We start from the raw sequence: 19997 nt of genomic DNA on the forward strand, positions 1-19997 counted from the left end.
GAGACTTCAGACCTTGCTTGCTTGTTGGAACCAAGACCGAGTCTGCCACTTCCTCTCTGCAAATAGTCACACTGCTTGGAGCTTGGACTTCTCCTGTATGGCTCCTGGACCATGTCCCTTAGCACTGCACTAGGGCTGAGCTGCCCAGGTGAAGAGTAGTTGTGGAAAACTGAATGCCTGTTCGTGCCTTGCATTTGCAGAGCCTGCTGTCTCCAGTAGCCTTTGGCTTTGGTTGTGAGTACTTCGCACTCTTCGAGGAGCAGGGAGTTGGTGTTCAGTGGGACAACTTCTTTGAGAGCCCATTGGAAGAAGATGGCTTTAGCATCACCACATCTGCTGTCATGATGTTGTTCGACACTTTCTTATATGGTGTCATGACCTGGTACATTGAGTCTGTCTTTCCAGGTGAGATCTGCTTCTGAGGGAGGATCATGTCTTCACACTTTTAAATAGATCCTTTCACCCTACTCATTTGTCAAGGTGCAAATTTGGCCCATTTTTAAGCAGAGCTGCAGAAGGGACATGGAGAAGAACCACAGACCAGCATCACAGTAAGGCTGTGGCTGCTAATAGCAGTGACTGTTGTCCAGCAGAGAGGCTGTGCCCCATCGTGGTCATGGCTGAGTAGTCCCAGAAACTTTCCTGCTCTTTAGCATTTCCCTTCTCTGAACTGCTAATTCCACAGACCCTATTGCAGGGAGGACTTGAGAATATCAGCACTGCGTGTGGCTGCTTAGCACCTTCCAGCACAGGACTTTTAACCCTAAAGTGAAGTTTGAGGAAGGAGATGTCACTTATCCCCAAAGTCTGTTAGTGTCTTCACCAAGAAGGATCTCTTCTTAGTCCTGCCTATACCTAGAGGCTTACTGGGGGTGGAGTACTTCCCTTCTTCTCCTGAAAGCTAATATGAAAAAAGGGACAGATGCAGTTAGGCTCATGTAATGCTTTTCTCTTTAGGCCAGTACGGGATTCCCAGGCCCTGGTACTTTCCTTTCACAAAGTCCTATTGGTTTGGCGAGAAACCACAGGACAGGAAACATCCTCATCCTGATGAGAAAGGGCCTTCAGAAGGTGAGTGCTGGTCACAGAGCTTTTCTGCAGTGAGGTGTCGTGTCTGCCTATTTGAAAGGAGAGTCCAAGAACAGCAGGACTGCTGTGGCTGCGGTAAAATTGGTCATCCCTTTGTTATCACAGTTTGGGTGTGATGATCAGCTGGGTGTATCCAGATAAACCCAGGGTACTTTGGCCACTTGAGTGCAGGTCAGTATTCCAGCCTTGTAGAGCTGAGAATTCCTCCCATATTTGCCAACTCTGGTGACAGGGGAGATCTCCAACTCCCAGATGAGCCCAGCAGAAAGAAAAGACCTGAAGAATAACTTCTGTGGAAGGTTCCTGTCCCTGAGGAAGAAATGTGATCAGTTCCTAATATAGTGCATTTCTCCTTGGAACTCCACAAACTTGGGGACAGTGTCATGTCTATTAAAACTCCCACACAGCTGCTGTCAAAACCTATCACATCAAGTTCTACTTTGCTCTGCTTTCTTCCAGTCTGCAAGGAGGAAGAGCCTATGCATCTGAGCCTTGGTGTTTCCATCCAGAACCTGGTCAAGGTTTATCGTGATGGCAAGAAAGTTGCTGTAGATGGACTCACACTGAACTTCTATGAAGGACAAATAACATCCTTCCTGGGACATAATGGAGCAGGGAAAACCACTACCATGTAAGAACATAATACTTTAAGACAGTGGGGAAGTGACTCTGAATACTGCAGTTCCTATAAATATGGTAGAGGTAGCTTTACCACTGCAACGTGCCAGCTGGTGCAGACTAAGGTGCTCCACTGATTTTAGCGGAGCTCTGCTGATTAACCCTAGTTGTGCAGCAGAAAATGCACAGGTAAAGGGAACTGAAACCAGAGGTAGTTCAGGTTGAGGCTGTACCAAATGAATCTGCTGGCAGCATTTTTTAGTAATGCCATTTGTGGCTTACCAGTGTAAATTAGTGAGGACTGAAATAAACTTTTAGAGGAAAAATATTTCCTTCAAGCAGAGTCATGTGGGTGTGCTTTGATCACTGTTAAAACCATTGGAGATGATTTTTTTTTTTTTTTTTTTTTTTTTTTTTTTTTTTTTTTTGGTCCGTTAGTGTGATGTTTTTCAGACTGTTTTCCATCCTGGCATGTGCAACAGCCATTTCCTAGTGGTAGAACTTGCTTATCTGCTGTGTTTGTCCTTCAGGTCCATCTTGACTGGCTTGTTCCCTCCAACCTCGGGTACAGCCTTCATCCTGGGCAAAGACATCCGCTCTGAGCTCAGCACCATCAGGCAGAACCTGGGTGTCTGTCCACAACACAATGTGCTGTTTGACTTGTGAGTAGCATCTGGGAGATGCAGGGCTGGTGTTATATGAGAGGCATTTGGGTTCTTTAGGAGACAGTAGTGTGCTTTCAGCTCGGACAGTCCGATCTTTACCTGTGTGCATGGTGTGAGACAGTGGGGTAGAGTGAGATTGGTCCAAGGACATTCTGTTTACTAGCACATTAATAAGTGCCTGTGAATTATCAGCAGAAGTCAGTTTTTCATCTTTCTCATCTCTTTAAAGAAATTTACTCCATTAAACTTAACTAGGCTAAAGTTTCCCCAGTGCCAGCACGGTGCTCTCAGCTGCACACTGAGTCTGCTCCTGTTCCCTAGGCTGACTGTGGAGGAGCACATCTGGTTTTACGCTCGGCTCAAAGGGCTGTCAGAAAAGAAAGTGAAAGAGGAGATGGAGCAGATGGCAATGGATGTCGGTTTGCCTCACAAACTGAAAGCTAGGACAAGCAAACTCTCTGGTAGGTTCAATGCTTTTACATTTCTTGGCTGCTTCTTCAGCCCCAGAAAAACTCTCCTGGGTTTCACAGAGGCTGCATCATAGACCTTGGTTGCATCCTCCAGTTAAATATGGACTACCACACAATTAAGCACTTAGAAAAAACAGTTAATTATTAAGTACCTAATCAGCATATCTTAGTAAACTTTACAGTCTTACACTTACGCTATCTAAAGGCCATAAGAACTCAGTCACTTTCTCGGAGTATTTTGTACTTGTTTCCATTACGATGTAGTCCAGCTTCACATCATAGATGTTTTCCAAATGCTTACTAATGTGTTTGGGTTTTATGGATTTAGGTTAGAATGTCTCAGACTGTGATCTCCGAGTCCCTTGCTGTGTACGACCCATACGTGCATTTCTTGTGCTGACTTCTGCTTCTTCATTTGGCTTCGCAGAGTGTCCTCCTCTCTTCAGGAGTGGCCGGATTCTTGTATCAGTCTGTACCAGATGGCTGAGGGACTGAGACTCCGTTGTCTCTGACTCAACTGTCAGCACAGACTGCACATTTGGCCTTGGGAAGGGAGAGCAGATGGCCGTAGGTTGGCTTTAGTATTGAAAACTGTGATGTAATTGGTTGCTGCTGCCTCTGGCACACTTCCACAGAAGGGGTGTTTCCTGGGGACCTATTTCTGCAGCTCAAGTTCTGCAGACCTGTGCTCCAGATCCTTAGATACAGTCAGGGCTCCAAGCTGGCGACTTCCTCTTGTTGAGACAAGTATGATTCACTTATGGAATGGCTTGCAAGGTGGGGTTTGCTGTGGTAGGAGGAGGGGAGTTGCACTCACTGAGGGGAGACCATCTCAACCATCTGTCCTGGAGGTCGTGGGACCCTGAAGGCCTGAAACAGTAGCAGTGCTTGGTCTTCTTGGTATGCAGTTCTGCTTTCTCTCAGAGAGCTCGTTATCGACTGTGCTGCAGCTATTGCTCTTCCCCTTGTCTCTGCATCAGCCTGAACACCTCTTTCTTCTCCTGCCTGTCAGGTGGCATGCAGAGGAAGCTCTCAGTTGCCTTAGCCTTTGTTGGTGGTTCCAAGGTTGTCATTCTGGATGAGCCTACAGCTGGGGTGGATCCTTATTCTCGCAGAGGGATATGGGAATTGCTCCTGAAATATCGGCAAGGTGTGTAATCTTCTCTACTCCTAATGAATATGTCATGGAAAGCAAAAGAAAATCAATATGATTCATGACTGTTCTCAGAATAGCAATGTGTTTTTGCAAATCTGTTGTTGCCTGTGCTGAGAAAGGAGCAAAGCGCATGCAGGACACGGGAGTTCTGATCTCTCATCTGGCCTCCTTTCTTATCCTATTCACATCCGAGCTCATCAACAAGGTTCACTGGGTTGTGAGGGCAGTTAAAGTCAGAAATTCACCCTTGTGCAGTAGTGTTCTGCTCTGTTCTGTGCAACCAGCCTTGCTGACATGAAATTAATCTGCCTTTGGTAAGCGTGACAAGGGCCTGTGGAGAGTGGGGACAATAAACCCATGACAGCAGCTCTGAACCTTTTCCATCCTGCTAGCCTCATTCAAAGGAGGCTGGATTTGGGGCATCAACCTCCCATCCAACTTCATGACAAGATCAGATGATCGTAGCTTTGGCTTTGGGAACGTGGGTATGGTTGACTTAGCAGCAGTGTCTTCTCTTGCTTACTTCCAGGCCGCACTATCATTCTCTCCACACACCACATGGACGAGGCAGACATTCTGGGTGACCGGATTGCTATCATTTCTCATGGGAAGCTCTGCTGTGTCGGCTCTTCTCTCTTCCTGAAGAACCAGCTGGGAACAGGCTATTATTTGACCCTAGTTAAAAAGGATGTGGATTCCTCTCTGAGCTCCTGCCGAAACAGCAGCAGCACAGTGTCCTATCTGAAGAAGGTACAGTTGACGCTTCCTGCTCATATTCAATCTTCCTTCATGAAAGCTTAGACTCGTGGTAAGCTAAGCTAAGATTTTACCTGGCAGAATGTCTCAAAGAAAAATCCCTTATTCTTCAAAAGAAGTGTTATTTGCTTTTATAGGTACTGTGCCAGATCACGTCTGCTTAAACTGTTGCATGGGATGTATACGTCAGTTATAGCTTCTTTCAGTGCTGGTGGTCCAGAGCTGATCAGAGAGTTACAGAATAGGTGAAATGCACCAGCTGAAGTGTAACATCACTTCTGTAACTGTGACCTCTTACTTGTATTTCAGCCCTTTGGAGTAGTATGGCACTATTACTTTCTGACTCCTCTGTGGAGTATCCAGCATGTTGCAGCACCTAGTTGGAGTTACCTAGAGTGTAGCATCTGGTGGGCCCCTTTTTGATTGAACAGGAGGAAATAATGGTTGTCTTCTCTTTTGTGACCAGGATGACAGTGTCTCCCAGAGCAGCTCTGATGCTGGCCTTGGCAGTGACCATGAAAGTGACACACTGACAATAGGTGAGGCTTGGAAAAGAATGTAATATTCGGTCCCAGTGCTGACATGACTCTATCTTTGACCTTGGACAACTGTCTTAACCCTGTGCCCCTGTGTAGCTACAGTCGTGGGACGATTATTAAATTCACAGAGATGGTATTTTTAAATCCATAAACCATTTTTCTTCAGTGAGCCTTTTTGGGTTCAGGTTGCATCCTGAGATTTAATAACCAAAGGTTATACAGTCGCTAGGCCTGTTAGCAATATGTAGAGTTTGCTGGTGAATTGTACATCAGTGACTTGCAGGGCTGACAGTAGCATGTAAAAGCTCTCCCAGATTCTGCAGATAAAAAAGAATAGCAGAATAGCCAGGCTTGGGTCTAGGCTTTCATCCAAGCTTGCATTAAATGTGTAAACAAACCTGACTTTCCATGGACATGAGCTACTTTCCAGAGATGTCTCATTTTCCCTCCTTTCCTTCCACAAGGTTTTTCGGACTGAGCTCTTCTCTCCACATAATGAGCAAGATGAACACCATCTTTTTTCTTTCGGTTTTTCTAGATGTCTCTGCAATTTCAAATCTCATTACAAAACATGTTCCTGAGGCCAGGCTGGTGGAGGACATTGGCCACGAATTAACCTATGTCTTGCCGTACAAGGCTGCGAAAGAGGGGGCTTTTGTGGAGCTGTTCCATGAAGTTGATGATCGTCTCTCTGATCTTGGCATTTCCAGCTATGGCATCTCTGAAACCACCCTGGAGGAGGTGAGTGAGATGAAGATTCTCTTTTAATTTAAATAAGTCACGGCAGAGATAAGAATGACACACAGTCTTGTCTCTTCTTGTAAACATTTATTGTGGAACAGGCAGCTTTGCATTCGTCTCCAAAATGGAATGTCTTCTGCCCTGTTGAAGCTCGTGCTCATAGAAGAGTGCATTAAAAAGGAAATGTTGTACCGATAAGCACAGAAATATCCTTTGTACTCAGTAGCTCTTCGCTAAGGTGTCCTGTTGGCCCCCAGTCTGGTAGCTAATATGACTGTAAAAACCTCTGAGATATTTTTAGGGAGATTGTGCTGTACTTAACAATATATATTTCAGTACTGGAAACTGTACTTTACAGAAACCACTTAGATGTATGCCCTTGTTGGTGATGTTTTTAGGGTTTGTTCCTGTGGCTGTGTTCCAACTGACAAGTATCCCTTTCTTTTATCGTGGAATTGTCATGCACTTTACCCGCTGTGTTTTGAGATCTTTTTTTTTTTTTTTTTTTTAAATAAAGACAAGGGAAACTGAAATAGTGGTGGTGTAAATTACTGATGTTGCCCTCTAGGTCTTTCCACAGCTGTGAAGGCCTTGGCTACTATCTGCACTTTGAAAATGTGTTTTTTCTAGTTTAAAGAGCCCGTGGGACAGACTCCACAAAGGTGCCCATTCAAGCATGTAGAGGAGTGTGAGAGTGCTGTTAGACTGGGAGGAAGATAAGAATCCCCAATCTTGGTAACTAGGTCTTTATCTGAGATGTGGGAAAGACATGATTGAGATGCAATGAGAGCTGGTGTTAGAAAGGAGAAATGCCTAGTATGTGGCTACAGGCTAGCTCCTGGAAGCTGTAGAGAAGCCAGGAAGTCCATGTCCCCATCACCCAGGGGATGAACTCGGTATCCTCTGTTCTCGTGCTGTATCCATCAGTCTTGTCTTCTCTCATGGCATTTCCTGAAGCAGTCCCCCTCTGATAATTTTTGCTGACACCATTGTTTTTCAGATCTTCCTTAAAGTGGCTGATGATAGCGGTGTGGATGCAGAAACCTCAGGTGTGTATAGTTGTTTCCTACAGTGTTGAAGCAGACTTCAGGGGGAAGTACCCTTACGTGTGGTATTTATGCTGTTTAAGCATAAGGCTGACCAAGCCTGGGTGTTTTCAGGAGAAACATCTTGGTGCATGGCTTAGCTCCCAGAGGAATAAAGGGTCTAGTGGGTATCTCAAATGGGAGGAGTTCCTGGTCTCACCAGCATCGGGCAGGTGGGTGACCTTTGTGTATGGCAGTACGTCCAGTTATACATGACATGTGCCAAGATGTGATAGGCCCTGTTTCAGTTGGAACTCTGCTGTGCTAGCATTTTTAATAATGTAAAATAGGTATTCTTAGTATACTTCATGCATGCTTTTATATTGTTAACTTCTGTTGAGTCAGCAGTAGCATGTTGATTTCGTAATGGTGGAGAGTTTCTACTGTTTGAGTGTATTGTGGATTACTTGACTGACACTGTTGTCTACTCTGAGGAACAGGAAGAGCTTCTGACTAGGTCAGAAGGTCAGACTGCAGTAGGGACCAAATTACTTCCTCTTTCTGAGAGCAGCATGCTGCAGTAAGCACTTACGCTAGCATTTCTTGATAAACTAGTGCTAGCAAATTGTGCTTGGAGTCATATGCATATGGAGAATTTGTTTACATTCAGAGCCGTTTCCATGCCTAATTGAAAAAAACAAGTGTCCAATGGGCTGGAAAAAAGGTTTAGGATAACATACGAAAGTGGTGCATAAAGCACGTGACCCTTGCAGAGTGACAATCTTGGTTTTACTTTTACCTGCACTGGAGTCACTCCAGATCAGCTCCTCAGTTTGTAAATAGAAGACGTGTAAAATGAAAATGGTATTGCTTTGGTTTTTCTGAGGCTTATTGGAGATTAACTCCAGCTAAGCATAACTCTGTTGTTTTCAGATGGAACATTGCCAGCCAGAAGGAACAGGCGTGTGTTTGGGGACAGACAGAGCTGCCTTCGTCCATTTACAGAAGATGATGCATTTGATCCTAATGATTCAGACATAGATCCAGGTATTGATAGGGCTGAAGCCTGGTTTTTGGTTTTGGGGTTTTTTTTGTGGACACTCAAAACAACTGCAGATGGTAAGGCTGAAACTGCCAAAGGAGCAGTGGTTTATTTGCCTTTAGGAATAGTGGGCATTGCAGTATCCACAGCTTGCTCAGTCCTCCCATCAAGGCTCAAACAGATAAGAGAGTTAAAATGCGCTTATGTGAATTTATGTTGCTATCTGCTCACTGGTCTGTTTTTTTTTTTTTAATGAGTGAGTCTGTTTGCTTCGGCTGTCAACCTGTGTCTCCAGCATAGACAAGAACATCTCTGTGAGCTTTTGAATAAGGGTCATTTCTTCTTGCTAGCAGAATCCAGAGAGACAGATCTCCTCAGTGGCATGGATGGGAAAGGCTCCTACCAGATGAAGGGCTGGAAGCTTACTCAGCAGCAGTTCATGGCTCTATTGTGGAAGAGGCTGCTTATTGCCAAGAGAAGCCGGAAGGGCTTCTTTGCTCAGGTGAGAGCACCCAGCATGTGCAGGGTCCCTCAGCAGGGACAGCTTTGGACCATGCGTTGTATTCAGAGTTAAAGATGGGAAGAAAGCCTCAAGGGAATACAGATAAACAAAACTGGTCTTCACTGCACATCTGAGCAAAAGGGGGGCTCTGCAAGTAAAAGAAGTTACATGATAATCAAGTGGTTATAGTATTCTTGCACATTAAGGTTGAAGCTGAGGTTTTAAATTCGAATTTTGCCTTGAGAGCTGCATTTGCAGGCTGAATCCTCTGCGTCCTAAGTAAACACCTTGGCTGAGTGCCAGGATAGGTACTGCATTGGTATGCCTTCATGTAAATAGTAAATATCTTCCTGGGAAACTTTGAATAAGTTTTGATCGATTATGTGACTCACTTGTAGCTCCTGAAGCCTCTGGGAACATTCACCTTAAAAAGGGCTTGCTCTTTCCTTGCAATTTCAGATTGTGCTGCCAGCTGTCTTTGTGTGTATCGCTCTTATGTTCAGCCTGATCGTTCCTCCCTTTGGGAAGTATCCCAGCCTGGAATTACAGCCTTGGATGTATGATGAGCAGTACACTTTTGTTAGGTATGTTTCTTGTTGCCTAGAAATGGTGCTATGATGATGATGATGTTCTCTACAAACATGAGTTTCTGAGCTCCTTACCAGGTTGTTTAAACTTGTTTTCTGTGCTTAGCTTAGAAGCACATTTTAATGGAGTCCTGGTATTTTCTTATTGGACCTTTAAATGCCAGCTCTAACTACTGGCAAGGCCCTAGCCATTTTTGAGTGGTGGTATGACTCCAGAAGTACTGTGCACAAAGACCAGGAGTGTGTGTGTGCTCCTAGGCCAACCACCCCTCAAAGGGAAATCTCCATCCATATCCTTTTCCTGAGCTCTTTTACTGTGCTCTCAGCCTTGCTCTGCTGCTGCTTTTGCTGTGTGTCTGTTATCCTACTGACCTGGTAGTGTTTCTCTGCTGTTCCCATAGCAATGATGCTCCAGAAGATGCAAGCACTCAGAGACTTTTGGACGCCCTTCTCAATAAGCCTGGTTTTGGGACACGCTGTATGCAGGGACACTCCATCCCGTAAGTAGAACTCCGGACTGGGAAGAGGAAGGCCAGCCCCAGGTTACAGGGGCAGTAGTTGCAATTACAGTCAATTTTTCTGGTCAAGACCTTTTAGAAAGTTATGAGCCCTCAGCATGGTGACGGAGTGAGATTTGAGCACAAGCCCTGGCTGACAGAGATGGGAAGGAGACGCTATTCTCTCAAACTGTTGTTTGGTCCTGAACATGGCAAAGGACCAAGTCCTGTTGCTGTATGCTGTTGACTGTAGCTTTTCCCATAGTACTACTCCTCTGCTTTTAGCTGCAGTACAAACCTAGGTTACCACCCCCAAAATCACCAGCAAAAACCAGTGGAGAGCCAGACAGCATTGGTGTTGTTACCGAGCTCTGCCACTGACTTGCATGGCTTCGAGCCAATGACTGAAGATCTGGGCTGTTGAGTGCAGAAGGGAATTTACAGAGTCAAGGATGGTGTGTCTGTAGCCTGGAAGAGCTGCAGCTCGTGTTCACAGGATGAGAGAGAAGGGAGCGAGGCCCTTTGTGCTGGCCAGTGGTGGAAAATAAGCTGTAGTCTGCAAAACAGACACAGGAGCTGGCTTACTCCACCCACAGGGCATGAAGTCAAGACTGCCTTGGAAAAGAGCAGTATTTTGGTGCCCTCAAGGCAGAAATGCCATTGAAGAAATGACTGTCTGCTGTCATCTTAGAATCATAGAATATCTTGAGACTCATAAGGATCATCGAGTCCAACTCCATGCTCCTTGCAGGACTATTTAAAACTAAACCAGAGCTAAAACGAAGAGCATCGTCCAAAAGCTCCTTGAACTCTGGACTCTGCGTGTGCTGGGACTGACTGAAATAAAGCACTTTTGTGCTGTGGAGCGAATGAGAAGAGGGTAGTGTCCAGCACTACACAGCATTGGCCAACTGTAGTCTCTTTGGCACTGGGATCTGTTAGAAGCTGCGGAGCCTGGTCTGTTGCTCTGAGCTGTTTGTCTCAGGGAAGTCAGCTTCCTTTGAAAAACAGTCTGTGTCTTCTGGGGATTGTGGTGTCTGTTATTTAAACGGCCTGTAAGCAGAGGCAATCATAGTGTATTTAAACTACATTTGCCTTGTCTCTTTCCTGACATAGAGACACTCCTTGCACTGCGGGGCAGAGGGAATGGACCACTGCATCAGTCCCAGATTCCGTCCTGGACATCTTCTTGAAAGGCAATTGGAGCATGGAGAACCCTTCCCCATCTTGTGAGTGCAGCAATGAGAAGATCAAGAAGATGCTGCCTGTGTGCCCCCCTGGTGCAGGTGGACTGCCACCCCCACAGGTAGGAAGGAGCACAGTGGTACTGTGATGAAGGATGCTCCTGGAGAGCAGAGCAGCTGGGTGTAATTCTTGTGTGCAGCACTGCGCACTGTTTGACTTGGCATCTCTGTTTTCTGTTGGGCATTTATCTGCGTTATGTCTGGTGACACCAGCGTGAGCAAGACACCGCTGACATCCTCCAGAATCTGACAGGCCGCAATATCTCGGACTACCTAGTGAAGACCTATGCGCAGATCATTGGGAAAAGGTAGCTGTTGAACACACCCTTCTCTCCATATAAAATGCTGCTTGCTGTGTGGGGGTGCTGCACAGATCAGGCAGATAGGCCTGGGCAATGCAAACTCTTCAGCAGTGGGCCAGACCCACTCAGCATCTCAGACTGTGCTGATCCACAGCTCAGGTGGTGTTTCTGCATCATTACTGATGCTGTGGCAGCTCCGAGGGGCATGTCCTGAGCCTTGTAGGCAGAGTACAGGGAAGGTCTGGGCACCGACCCTAGGGGTCACCCTGAAGAGGAGTGGTGGGACATATGCCAGGTGTTAGAGGCTATTGCACTCTTTTTCCTGGCCACGTCCCCGCAGCACTGCTGGGTTTGTCTCTCCTCTTGTTCCATGAATTATACATCAGCTTCTTTTCTGTCTTTACAGCTTAAAGAATAAGGTCTGGGTGAATGAGTTCAGGTGAGTTACTGCCTTTTCTCTGGCTTGTATGTGTCTGCTAAACTTTACCTACCGTATTAACAGGACAGACTCACCCTGCTTTGCAGTTTGTTTCATATGACATTTAGCTGCCAAATGCTGAGGCGTCACGTTTAAGGATAAAATGGAACAACCTCAGAGCTTATCACTGGAAAGCATGTTTTCCTTATGGTGGAGAGCAGTATTGGCTTGAAAAGATTTGCAGGACCAGCCTAGTGATTCTGCATACCGGGAGGTGCTCTTTTTCCAAGCGAAGGAAGCAGGAACGTGTCCTGTTTTGCCTGCACTGGCAGCAGAAGATAGCTGCTTTCATTAAATGGAACAGCACACTGAGCAGACCTAAGATGGGTGTTTAAGCCCAGAAACAGGGAGTGGGAAACATCATGGCTAAGCAGCAGTGTAGGAAGATCAAAGTCATTCCTTCAATGTAAGAATGGAGACACTTGCCTTGGATGTAGGGCAGGAAGAGGAGACATCTGGGAAAGGAAAGGGAGTGGCATTTTCTGGAAGTCAGGGAGTAGTCAGGTCTCAGTATCACTTTCTGTCTGAACTTCCAGGTATGGCGGCTTTTCCTTGGGAGCCAGCAGTTCCCTCAGGCTTCCTCCAAGCCATGAAGTCACTGATGCCATTAAACAGGTGAAGAAGATCTTGGAGCTAGCACAGGTGAGCAGCTGTCCCCTATAAACTCAGCATGCACTAATGTCAGACTCCTGTTACTTAGGAGATTACTTGGAAGCCATAAAATGAGGAGCATGTGTTCATGTTGCGTTCAGCATCTTCTCCCCATTGCCTTTCTCTCAGGCTGGTGTCTGGGAGAAGAGGAAGGCGTGGGGACATGCTCAGCTGGGATTTATGCAGCACACATTGCTGATGTGGATTCTGCCCAACACCATCTGCAAGCCAGTGGGGATTACAGATACTCTGTTTTGTGGTAGGACAGGCTGGGTTGTCTCAGGGAATTTAAGTAGTGGCCATCAAAACCTCTGTTGAGCCCTCCTGTGGCTCCTGAGCCTCCTGTGATTCTGGCTGGGCTCAGAAGAGAATTTGGGCCACTGCTTTTTTCTGAGACTGCCTCTGGACTGCGGTGTCTCTGAAGGCTGCCTGCAACCCTGGATAATACTTACTGCTGGGAATAAAGTAGGCCTAGGGCTGAGCTCTTGTGTGGAGGGTGCAGACAAGTGGGACTGCAGAAAGGAAAGGGAGGAGGAAGGCTTCAGTTTCTCAGCCACTTTACCACCTCTGGTTTGGTGGATACAGGCTACAGAATGGGAAGAAAACTGTCAGAGCTGTGAAAAACAGTGTGACACCCACTAGACTCCAAGACATGAGTAACAGTACTCTGAGGGGATGTAACTCTCTTTGTTGTTTGCAGGGGAGTTCTGGAGATCGGTTTCTCAACAGCTTGTCAAGTTTCCTGAAAGGCCTGGATGCAAAAAACAATGTCAAGGTAAATTAAACAATCTGCGCTGCTCTGCCTGCTATTTGAAGCTCTGGTAACCTGGAGTTATTTCTAGTTAGCAAAGTCTCAGCAGTTTACCTTGGACCACTGTGCAGACCAGAGCTCTCTGTATTTGCTAGTGGAGCAAATGCAGCTTGTATTCTTGTACAGGTTTCCCAAAAAGTCTGTTTCTCCCATGGAGTCTAGGCCCAAGGCCCAGAAGGCGTTCAGTGCTGGAGCAGTGCTAGCTTCCAGCAGCCTCTTGTGGTTATTGATCAAACTGTATGTTCTGTCCTTGAGCAAACTAGCTGGAAGAATGTGGAAAGAAATTACATGCCCTCAATAGAGGAAGGGATGTTCCACAGAGCTCAGGATCCTATTGAGTACCTGATGCCTGTCTGATGTTGATGTGGTCTCTTGCAGGTGTGGTTCAACAACAAGGGCTGGCATGCAATTGCCTCCTTCCTGAACGTGATCAATAATGCCATCCTTCGGGCCAACCTCCAGCAGGGCAAAAACCCTAGTGCTTATGGGATCACTGCCTTCAATCACCCACTCAACCTGACCAAGCAACAGCTCTCTGAAGTGGCCCTGTAAGTCCTGATGCGATCACGAATGGGTTTGGGCTCATCAGCTGCTGATTACTGAAACAGGCAACATGGGAGGTTTTAGCCTCACTGGTGGACACTCAGTGGCCTGTAGCATTTAGGCTCTAATGTTCTGGATTTATTTTCTGTGTTCTGGGCAGGTGGCAACACATGCTGTTGAGCACTTCTGTTGAACAGCACTGCTGTGCAAGCTTTGTATGTCTCTGAGTCCCTGGAAGCTGCAGTTTCTAAGAACCAGTATAATCTTCAGAACACCAGCTGCTTGGGAAATTCCTCTCAGCCATATCCAGGAAGGCAGCTTGCTAGGAATAGGGTCATTCTTTTGTCCCAAGGTGCCACCGTTTGACTAGAAACCATTGAGAGATCCTATTCTGTTTTTGCCCACTGTCTCAACCTGGGGGACACATAGTAACTCACAGGGCTTGCTGCACTGAAGTATTGACTAGTCCACTACTACCACAACCAGAGCCAGGATTCATGAGCTGTCTGCAGATACATCCTTCCAATCTTAGAGCCGTGGCAGATGACAGTAAGAGACCTCTGAAACGTAAAACAACACACAAAAAAGACAACCCCCAACAGATGAAAGAAATGCATTAAGTGAGAAAGAAAGTGGTGGCAATAAGGAAGGCAGAAAGCTGTCTTTTATGATGAAGTTACCAACCAGTCTCCAGGTTGTGGTGATGTCCCTGAGATGCCAACAGGCTCTGCACGTTCCCTTTGTTATATGGCTGGAGAAGAACTGTGCAGTTAAGACAGCCTGATGTGGTCATTCCGCAAAACAAGGACAGCAGAAGGATTAATGGTTTCTGCACTGCCCTGCATGGTGAGCTGTCTCGTTTCATCTCAAAGGAGACAGCGCCAGCATACAAACGCTTCTCTTTCTTCTTTTTTTTGTCCAGGATGACCACTTCCGTGGATGTCCTAGTCTCCATCTGTGTGATCTTTGCCATGTCCTTTGTTCCTGCCAGCTTTGTGGTCTTCCTTATCCAGGAACGTGTCAGCAAGGCTAAACACTTGCAGTTCATCAGTGGTGTGAAGCCTGTGATATACTGGCTGGCCAACTTTGTCTGGGATATGGTAAGGACTTTGTGGCTGTGCTAAACTGTCCTTCATTCTGTGTTTAAAGGGTGTCCATGGCACTGAAGTGCAAAGTGCAGCTGGGGTCAGTGGGCAGCACATTAGTTCAGTGAATAACAACTGTGCCTATGAATTCTTTGTTTACGCTTTTGGGGCAGTGGTTCACTGCAGTGGGACAAGGAATGCTGAACAAAGGATGGGCGGGCAACCATAAGTTCAGTCATCAGCATTTATTATGTTACTTTAAAATACCTTCTCCAGAATGTTTGCTTGTGTAGCCCCCTTGTGTAGTTCTGCTCTGTTCAAAGCAGTGTTTTTCAACCTGCGATGTCCAGAACCTCTGAGAGTCTGCAGACTACTTCTAGAGGGACCAAGAAATGTAAATTTATGTGTACTACGTTGTAGTTCACACATGTGACACTCCTAAGAGTCTCCCACTAGAAACAGCTTTAGGAACACTGAATGATGTTGAAAACAATTGATTCAGAGCAGAAAGACACCTTTTTTGTCATCTGAAAACAAATCTAAAGCCATATTTTTCACCTTCCAGTGCAACTACATTGTTCCAGCCACGCTAGTCATTATCATCTTCATCTGCTTCCAGCAGAAGTCCTATGTATCTTCCTCCAACTTGCCTGTGCTGGCTCTCCTTCTGTTTCTCTATGGGTAAGGGATTTTTCGTCAGAAGGATGACTGGGAAGGCTCTTAGGCTTGGAAGGTGCTTACCAGATGCTTCTGCCTTTCCTCTTGCCAGGTGGTCCATCACTCCTCTCATGTATCCAGCCTCCTTCGTGTTCAAAATCCCCAGCACAGCATATGTTGTGCTGACCAGCGTGAACCTCTTCATTGGCATCAATGGTAGTGTGGCCACCTTTGTCCTGGAGCTCTTCACCAACAACGTATGTTTCCCCAGAAGCTACTTGCTGTCTTGTGCTGCTATGATCTAGTTCCATGCTGGTGTTACGTTGCCTTTAGCAGCCAGTTCTCCAGAAAGGCTAGCACACACTCTGTACCCGTTAGCTACTGCAATGGTTTAAACACAGATTCTGATGGAAATGGGTTAAAGCCCCTTCAGCAGTGTTCACAGAATAGTGACGGTGGGAATGGACCTGCTGAGATTGTTTAACCTCTGAGCAGGGTCAGCTAGAGGAGGTTGCTCAGGGCCATCAAGTTTTGAAAATTTCCAAGGATGGAGTCTCCACAGTCTCTTTGGGCAACCTATTCCCGTTTTCAGTCACCCTTAAAGTAAAACAAAAAAAGTACCTTCTTACGTTCAAATGGAATTGTCCTTCGTAAGGGGCGATTTCTATCTACTACACATCATTTCAATCACTCAAGCATTTAGTTGCCCTCGGTTTTGCCTCCTGTGATGGATACCTCTGTAGCTGTACTGGGAAGTTAGGCACTTCAGTTTTTCAAAGCTGGATGCCTGCTACTGGTGAAGGTGCAAGTTCCTGTCACATCGTATGCAACACAAGATGTCTCAGCACTCCCTGTTAGACCCACACTGGTATGAATTGTTCTTTGTGGGAGGAGATTGAGGAGACCCTGTGGGAGTTACCTGTTGATTGTATCACTGCCTCTGGGCATAAGGAGACAGTCGTTGGTGATTGTCCCTTTTGTTACAAGGCCTGTTTTAGCTCAGTAAAATTCTGTACATGCTTGAAGGTAAGTGCCTGGCAGAACAAGAGCTTCTCCTCATGCTGCTGTCAGTCCAACCCATGGGGTAAGCCAACTGGAAGACAACAAAGGAAAAGGATTGGAGCCTCCAGTATGGAATAGGGACGGGCTACCCACAGCCACTAAGATACCCACAGAGATAACTAGTCTGTGCAAGTACAACCTTCCTGTCTCCTGTAGCTTTTCCGTACGTTATCGTGTACGGGCACTGCCTTTTAGGCTGCAAGCATTTGGAGGAATCTCTCCTTCAGTGCAGTTTGCTTGTATTAATAGTGTCTTGGACAATACAACACCACTGACTGTCCGGAGGAGCCATGGCACTGGCTCTTGAGGGAGCATTTCTAATCCTTGAATTTTTGTGGGGTTGCAGTGTTGGAGGCAGGGATCAGTCACAGCATGGGTCACACTTGGCAGGTGGTGGCTGCTTTCTGCTCATATGGCTCACTGGCACTTTATTTTGTCTTAACAGAAACTGAACAACATCAATGACATCCTGAAATCTGTCTTCCTCATCTTCCCCCACTTCTGCCTGGGGCGGGGACTTATTGACATGGTGAAAAACCAGGCCATGGCTGATGCTCTGGAGAGGTTTGGTAAGTGAGATCGTGTATCACAGAGACTGTGGCCTGAAGTGAACGGGGAAAGCTCAAGTCTGCTCCAGATGAGCACTCTCGCTTCTTTGACTTCCCAGGAACTGAAAATACATGTTTTGTAGCACAGGTCTGGTTAAAGCTGGCAGGTCTCCACAGCTGTCTCTTTAGGATGGTACACGGCCTGGCAGCTAGATCCCCAGAGTTCTGAGTTATTTGGGACATTAAATAAAAATTCATAAAGCCAACTGTATGGAGATGATATTAGGCCAAGTAAGGAGTGGCTGAGATTCTGCAAAGTTGGATTCGGGGTTTTATTCTGGGATGCAGATGCCAGGCCTGAGTCACAGTCTTTCTGTGTTTCATTAACCTTTCGGGAAGGTAGGCCAGCTCTCCTTTGGCAGACTGAATTCTCTGGACCCGAATCCCAACTTTGCTACAGTAAGAAATGTGCACACAGCCAGAACTGGCCCCTTGTGTGGTCTGTCCCTTCCCTCTTCCCACTAGCTGCTCTTCAGTTGCCCCAGTGCCCAACGTGGTGAGCTCTGCAAGAAGAAATGCTAGCCCGCTCTCGCTGCTCTGGGAAGGTGACTGTGCTCTTCATTTCATTTTGGCAGGAGAGAATCGTTTCGTGTCCCCTCTATCATGGGACCTGGTGGGAAGGAACCTCTTTGCCATGGCAGTAGAGGGTGTTGTCTTCTTCCTCATCACAGTGCTCATCCAGTACAGGTTCTTCATCAAACCCAGGTAGGTTGTCTGCTCCATTTCACCACTACAGACAGGTGAAGTTTTCATTGGTGACTCCTGTGAAGTGTGAACAATATTAACTGTGGAGGCCTTGTCATCTTCTGCTAAAGCTTTATCATTTGCTCTCTCCAGGCCTGTCTATGCCAAGCTGCCTCCTGTGAATGATGAAGATGAGGACGTAACCAGAGAGAGACAGAGGATAATTAGCGGAGGAGGGCAGAGTGACATCTTGGAAATCAGGGAGCTAACCAAGGTGACAGAAAAGTTACGCATTCCTAAGACTTGGTGGCACAAAACCCATGCAGTTCACCAGAAGCCTCATTCAGAGGAATTTAGCGGGGTTAAAACTGGAGTGTGTTTGGAGTGTTGGATATGTATGGCTCTAATTATAGTTCTCTTTGACACTGTCCTCCTCATTCTTCTGGTTTCAGATTTACAGAATGAAGCGAAAACCAGCAGTTGATAGGATCTGCGTTGGAATCCCCCCTGGAGAGGTAAGCTTATCTCTTAAATTTATTGCTTTGGTATTACTGCAATATTTAAGAGCAACAGACAGCATGAGGTAGGGTAAGATCAGAAACAGATGTTGTTCAAATTACATCAAAGGAAACTGGCTGGAAATTGAACCAGTTTCTGGTTCTGTGACTCCCTGCCTTTGAGGAAAATACTGAACTCTCAGTGTCTGGGACCAGAGGCCAATCTCTGGTACTTCTCAAGGTTTGGCACAGATAATGCTGTGATGGCACTGCACCAAGGTGACACCACAGTTCATTTTTCAAGCCTAAAGATTTATACTTAAAATGAAAGTCCAGAAGGCTTTGGTTTGTTGGTTTTTTTTTTCCTGAAAATGCACTGAAGAGTCACCCCAGCTGTCCTGAGGGTCAAGTTTGCTCCTTCTTATCTTGTCAGTGCTGAAAATGGGGCAGCTGATCTTTTTCTCAAACACACTGTGCTTATCTGCTGGTTTGTATTCCCAGTGCTTTGGTCTCCTGGGAGTAAACGGTGCTGGCAAGTCATCCACTTTTAAGATGCTAACTGGTGATACAGACGTGACAGGAGGAGAAGCGTTCCTCAAAGGAAACAGGTGAAAGACCATGCAGATTTTGTGTCAAAGCAGGTCCTTTGCTGCTTTCTTCCCCCCATGTTCACAGCCTTTGTTTCCCTTCCAAGATGCCTAAACTCTGGCCCACTTTTCCCTTTTTCAACTCCTGGCATCTGTTTCAGCCCTTAGCTGAGTCTGGTAAAGTACTTCAGTGGCTTAGGAACATCAGTTTAGTCTGGTAGTCACTTCTGAATACCTGTCCTCTTAAGTCTGAAAGACGTACTTAAAAAGAAGGGTGGGGTGGGGAGAAAGAAAAAAGAATTTGGCCAAGATGGACTTCTAGGATCCTGTATTTTTATTAGTTCAGTGATTCCAAAACTAATGTTTCTCTTTCCTCCTTTTATCACCTCAAATAACACCTAAAACAGCAGTGTGTACTTGTGAAATCTTAACGAAGTTTTTTTTCTGTCACAGTATCTTGTCCAACATCCAAGAAGTCCATCAGAACATGGGCTACTGCCCACAGTTCGATGCTGTTAATGATCTGCTGACAGGGCGAGAACATTTGGAGTTCTTTGCTCTCTTGAGAGGTGTTCCAGAGAAAGAAGTCTGCAAGGTAAACAAAACACCATAGGACCCACCCCAGGGACCAGCTGTTCCTGCTTGCATGCATCCATCCTTTCTGCAGCACAGGCAATGCCATGATGTGAAGCTGCTGATGATACTGTACGGTGAAATCTGCCCACCTTTCCTTCAGGGCAATCCAAAGTTGCTGTGGTTTTTCAGTGCTGCCTAGGAAAGTGTAATAAATGGAAGGGCAGATACTTTGGGCCCAGCACTCTCATTGTGGATGCACTTTTCCACTGAATGATTTCTTTCCTCTAAGGGTTTAAGGGCTGTGGAGCTGCAGGCCATGCAGAATTTCTCCTGCTGTCAGGAGTTCATTCTTCAAAGTCCCAGGAAGCAAGCACTCTACAGCTTAACAGAAGCCTCATGCAGGCTGTCACATCTTTCCAGTTGATCATGTTGCATCATTAAAGTGCTGCTATTTCAGCTTTCAGACACGAGGTTACACTAACAGCCTTCAGGCAATTAATGGCAGGTGCCCGGACCCAAAAACAC

The 19997-nt window shown here is 46.2% G+C and overlaps 1 protein-coding gene across 1 annotated transcript in view; it reads left to right on the forward strand.

Moving 5' to 3' along the window:
- The window catches only part of ABCA1 (ATP-binding cassette, sub-family A (ABC1), member 1), a 73693-nt gene that overhangs the window by 50423 nt on the left and 3273 nt on the right, over positions 1-19997 (forward strand). Inside the window, exons 16-44 of the mRNA XM_010138042.1 lie at positions 201-405; positions 958-1071; positions 1549-1720; positions 2238-2369; positions 2694-2833; positions 3855-3992; positions 4528-4748; positions 5221-5293; positions 5832-6034; positions 7035-7083; positions 7993-8106; positions 8455-8603; positions 9063-9187; positions 9592-9690; positions 10804-10993; positions 11145-11239; positions 11640-11672; positions 12248-12353; positions 13063-13137; positions 13552-13721; positions 14639-14816; positions 15367-15482; positions 15571-15715; positions 16966-17089; positions 17704-17833; positions 17966-18086; positions 18265-18327; positions 18811-18917; positions 19350-19491. Of these exons, the coding sequence (XP_010136344.1) occupies positions 201-405; positions 958-1071; positions 1549-1720; positions 2238-2369; positions 2694-2833; positions 3855-3992; positions 4528-4748; positions 5221-5293; positions 5832-6034; positions 7035-7083; positions 7993-8106; positions 8455-8603; positions 9063-9187; positions 9592-9690; positions 10804-10993; positions 11145-11239; positions 11640-11672; positions 12248-12353; positions 13063-13137; positions 13552-13721; positions 14639-14816; positions 15367-15482; positions 15571-15715; positions 16966-17089; positions 17704-17833; positions 17966-18086; positions 18265-18327; positions 18811-18917; positions 19350-19491 (3729 nt within the window). The remainder of the gene's footprint in view (positions 1-200; positions 406-957; positions 1072-1548; positions 1721-2237; positions 2370-2693; positions 2834-3854; positions 3993-4527; positions 4749-5220; positions 5294-5831; positions 6035-7034; positions 7084-7992; positions 8107-8454; positions 8604-9062; positions 9188-9591; positions 9691-10803; positions 10994-11144; positions 11240-11639; positions 11673-12247; positions 12354-13062; positions 13138-13551; positions 13722-14638; positions 14817-15366; positions 15483-15570; positions 15716-16965; positions 17090-17703; positions 17834-17965; positions 18087-18264; positions 18328-18810; positions 18918-19349; positions 19492-19997) is intronic.

Source organism: Buceros rhinoceros, unplaced genomic scaffold, assembly GCF_000710305.1.
Source record: "Buceros rhinoceros silvestris isolate BGI_N320 unplaced genomic scaffold, ASM71030v1 scaffold14746, whole genome shotgun sequence".
Lineage (NCBI taxonomy): Eukaryota > Metazoa > Chordata > Aves > Bucerotiformes > Bucerotidae > Buceros > Buceros rhinoceros.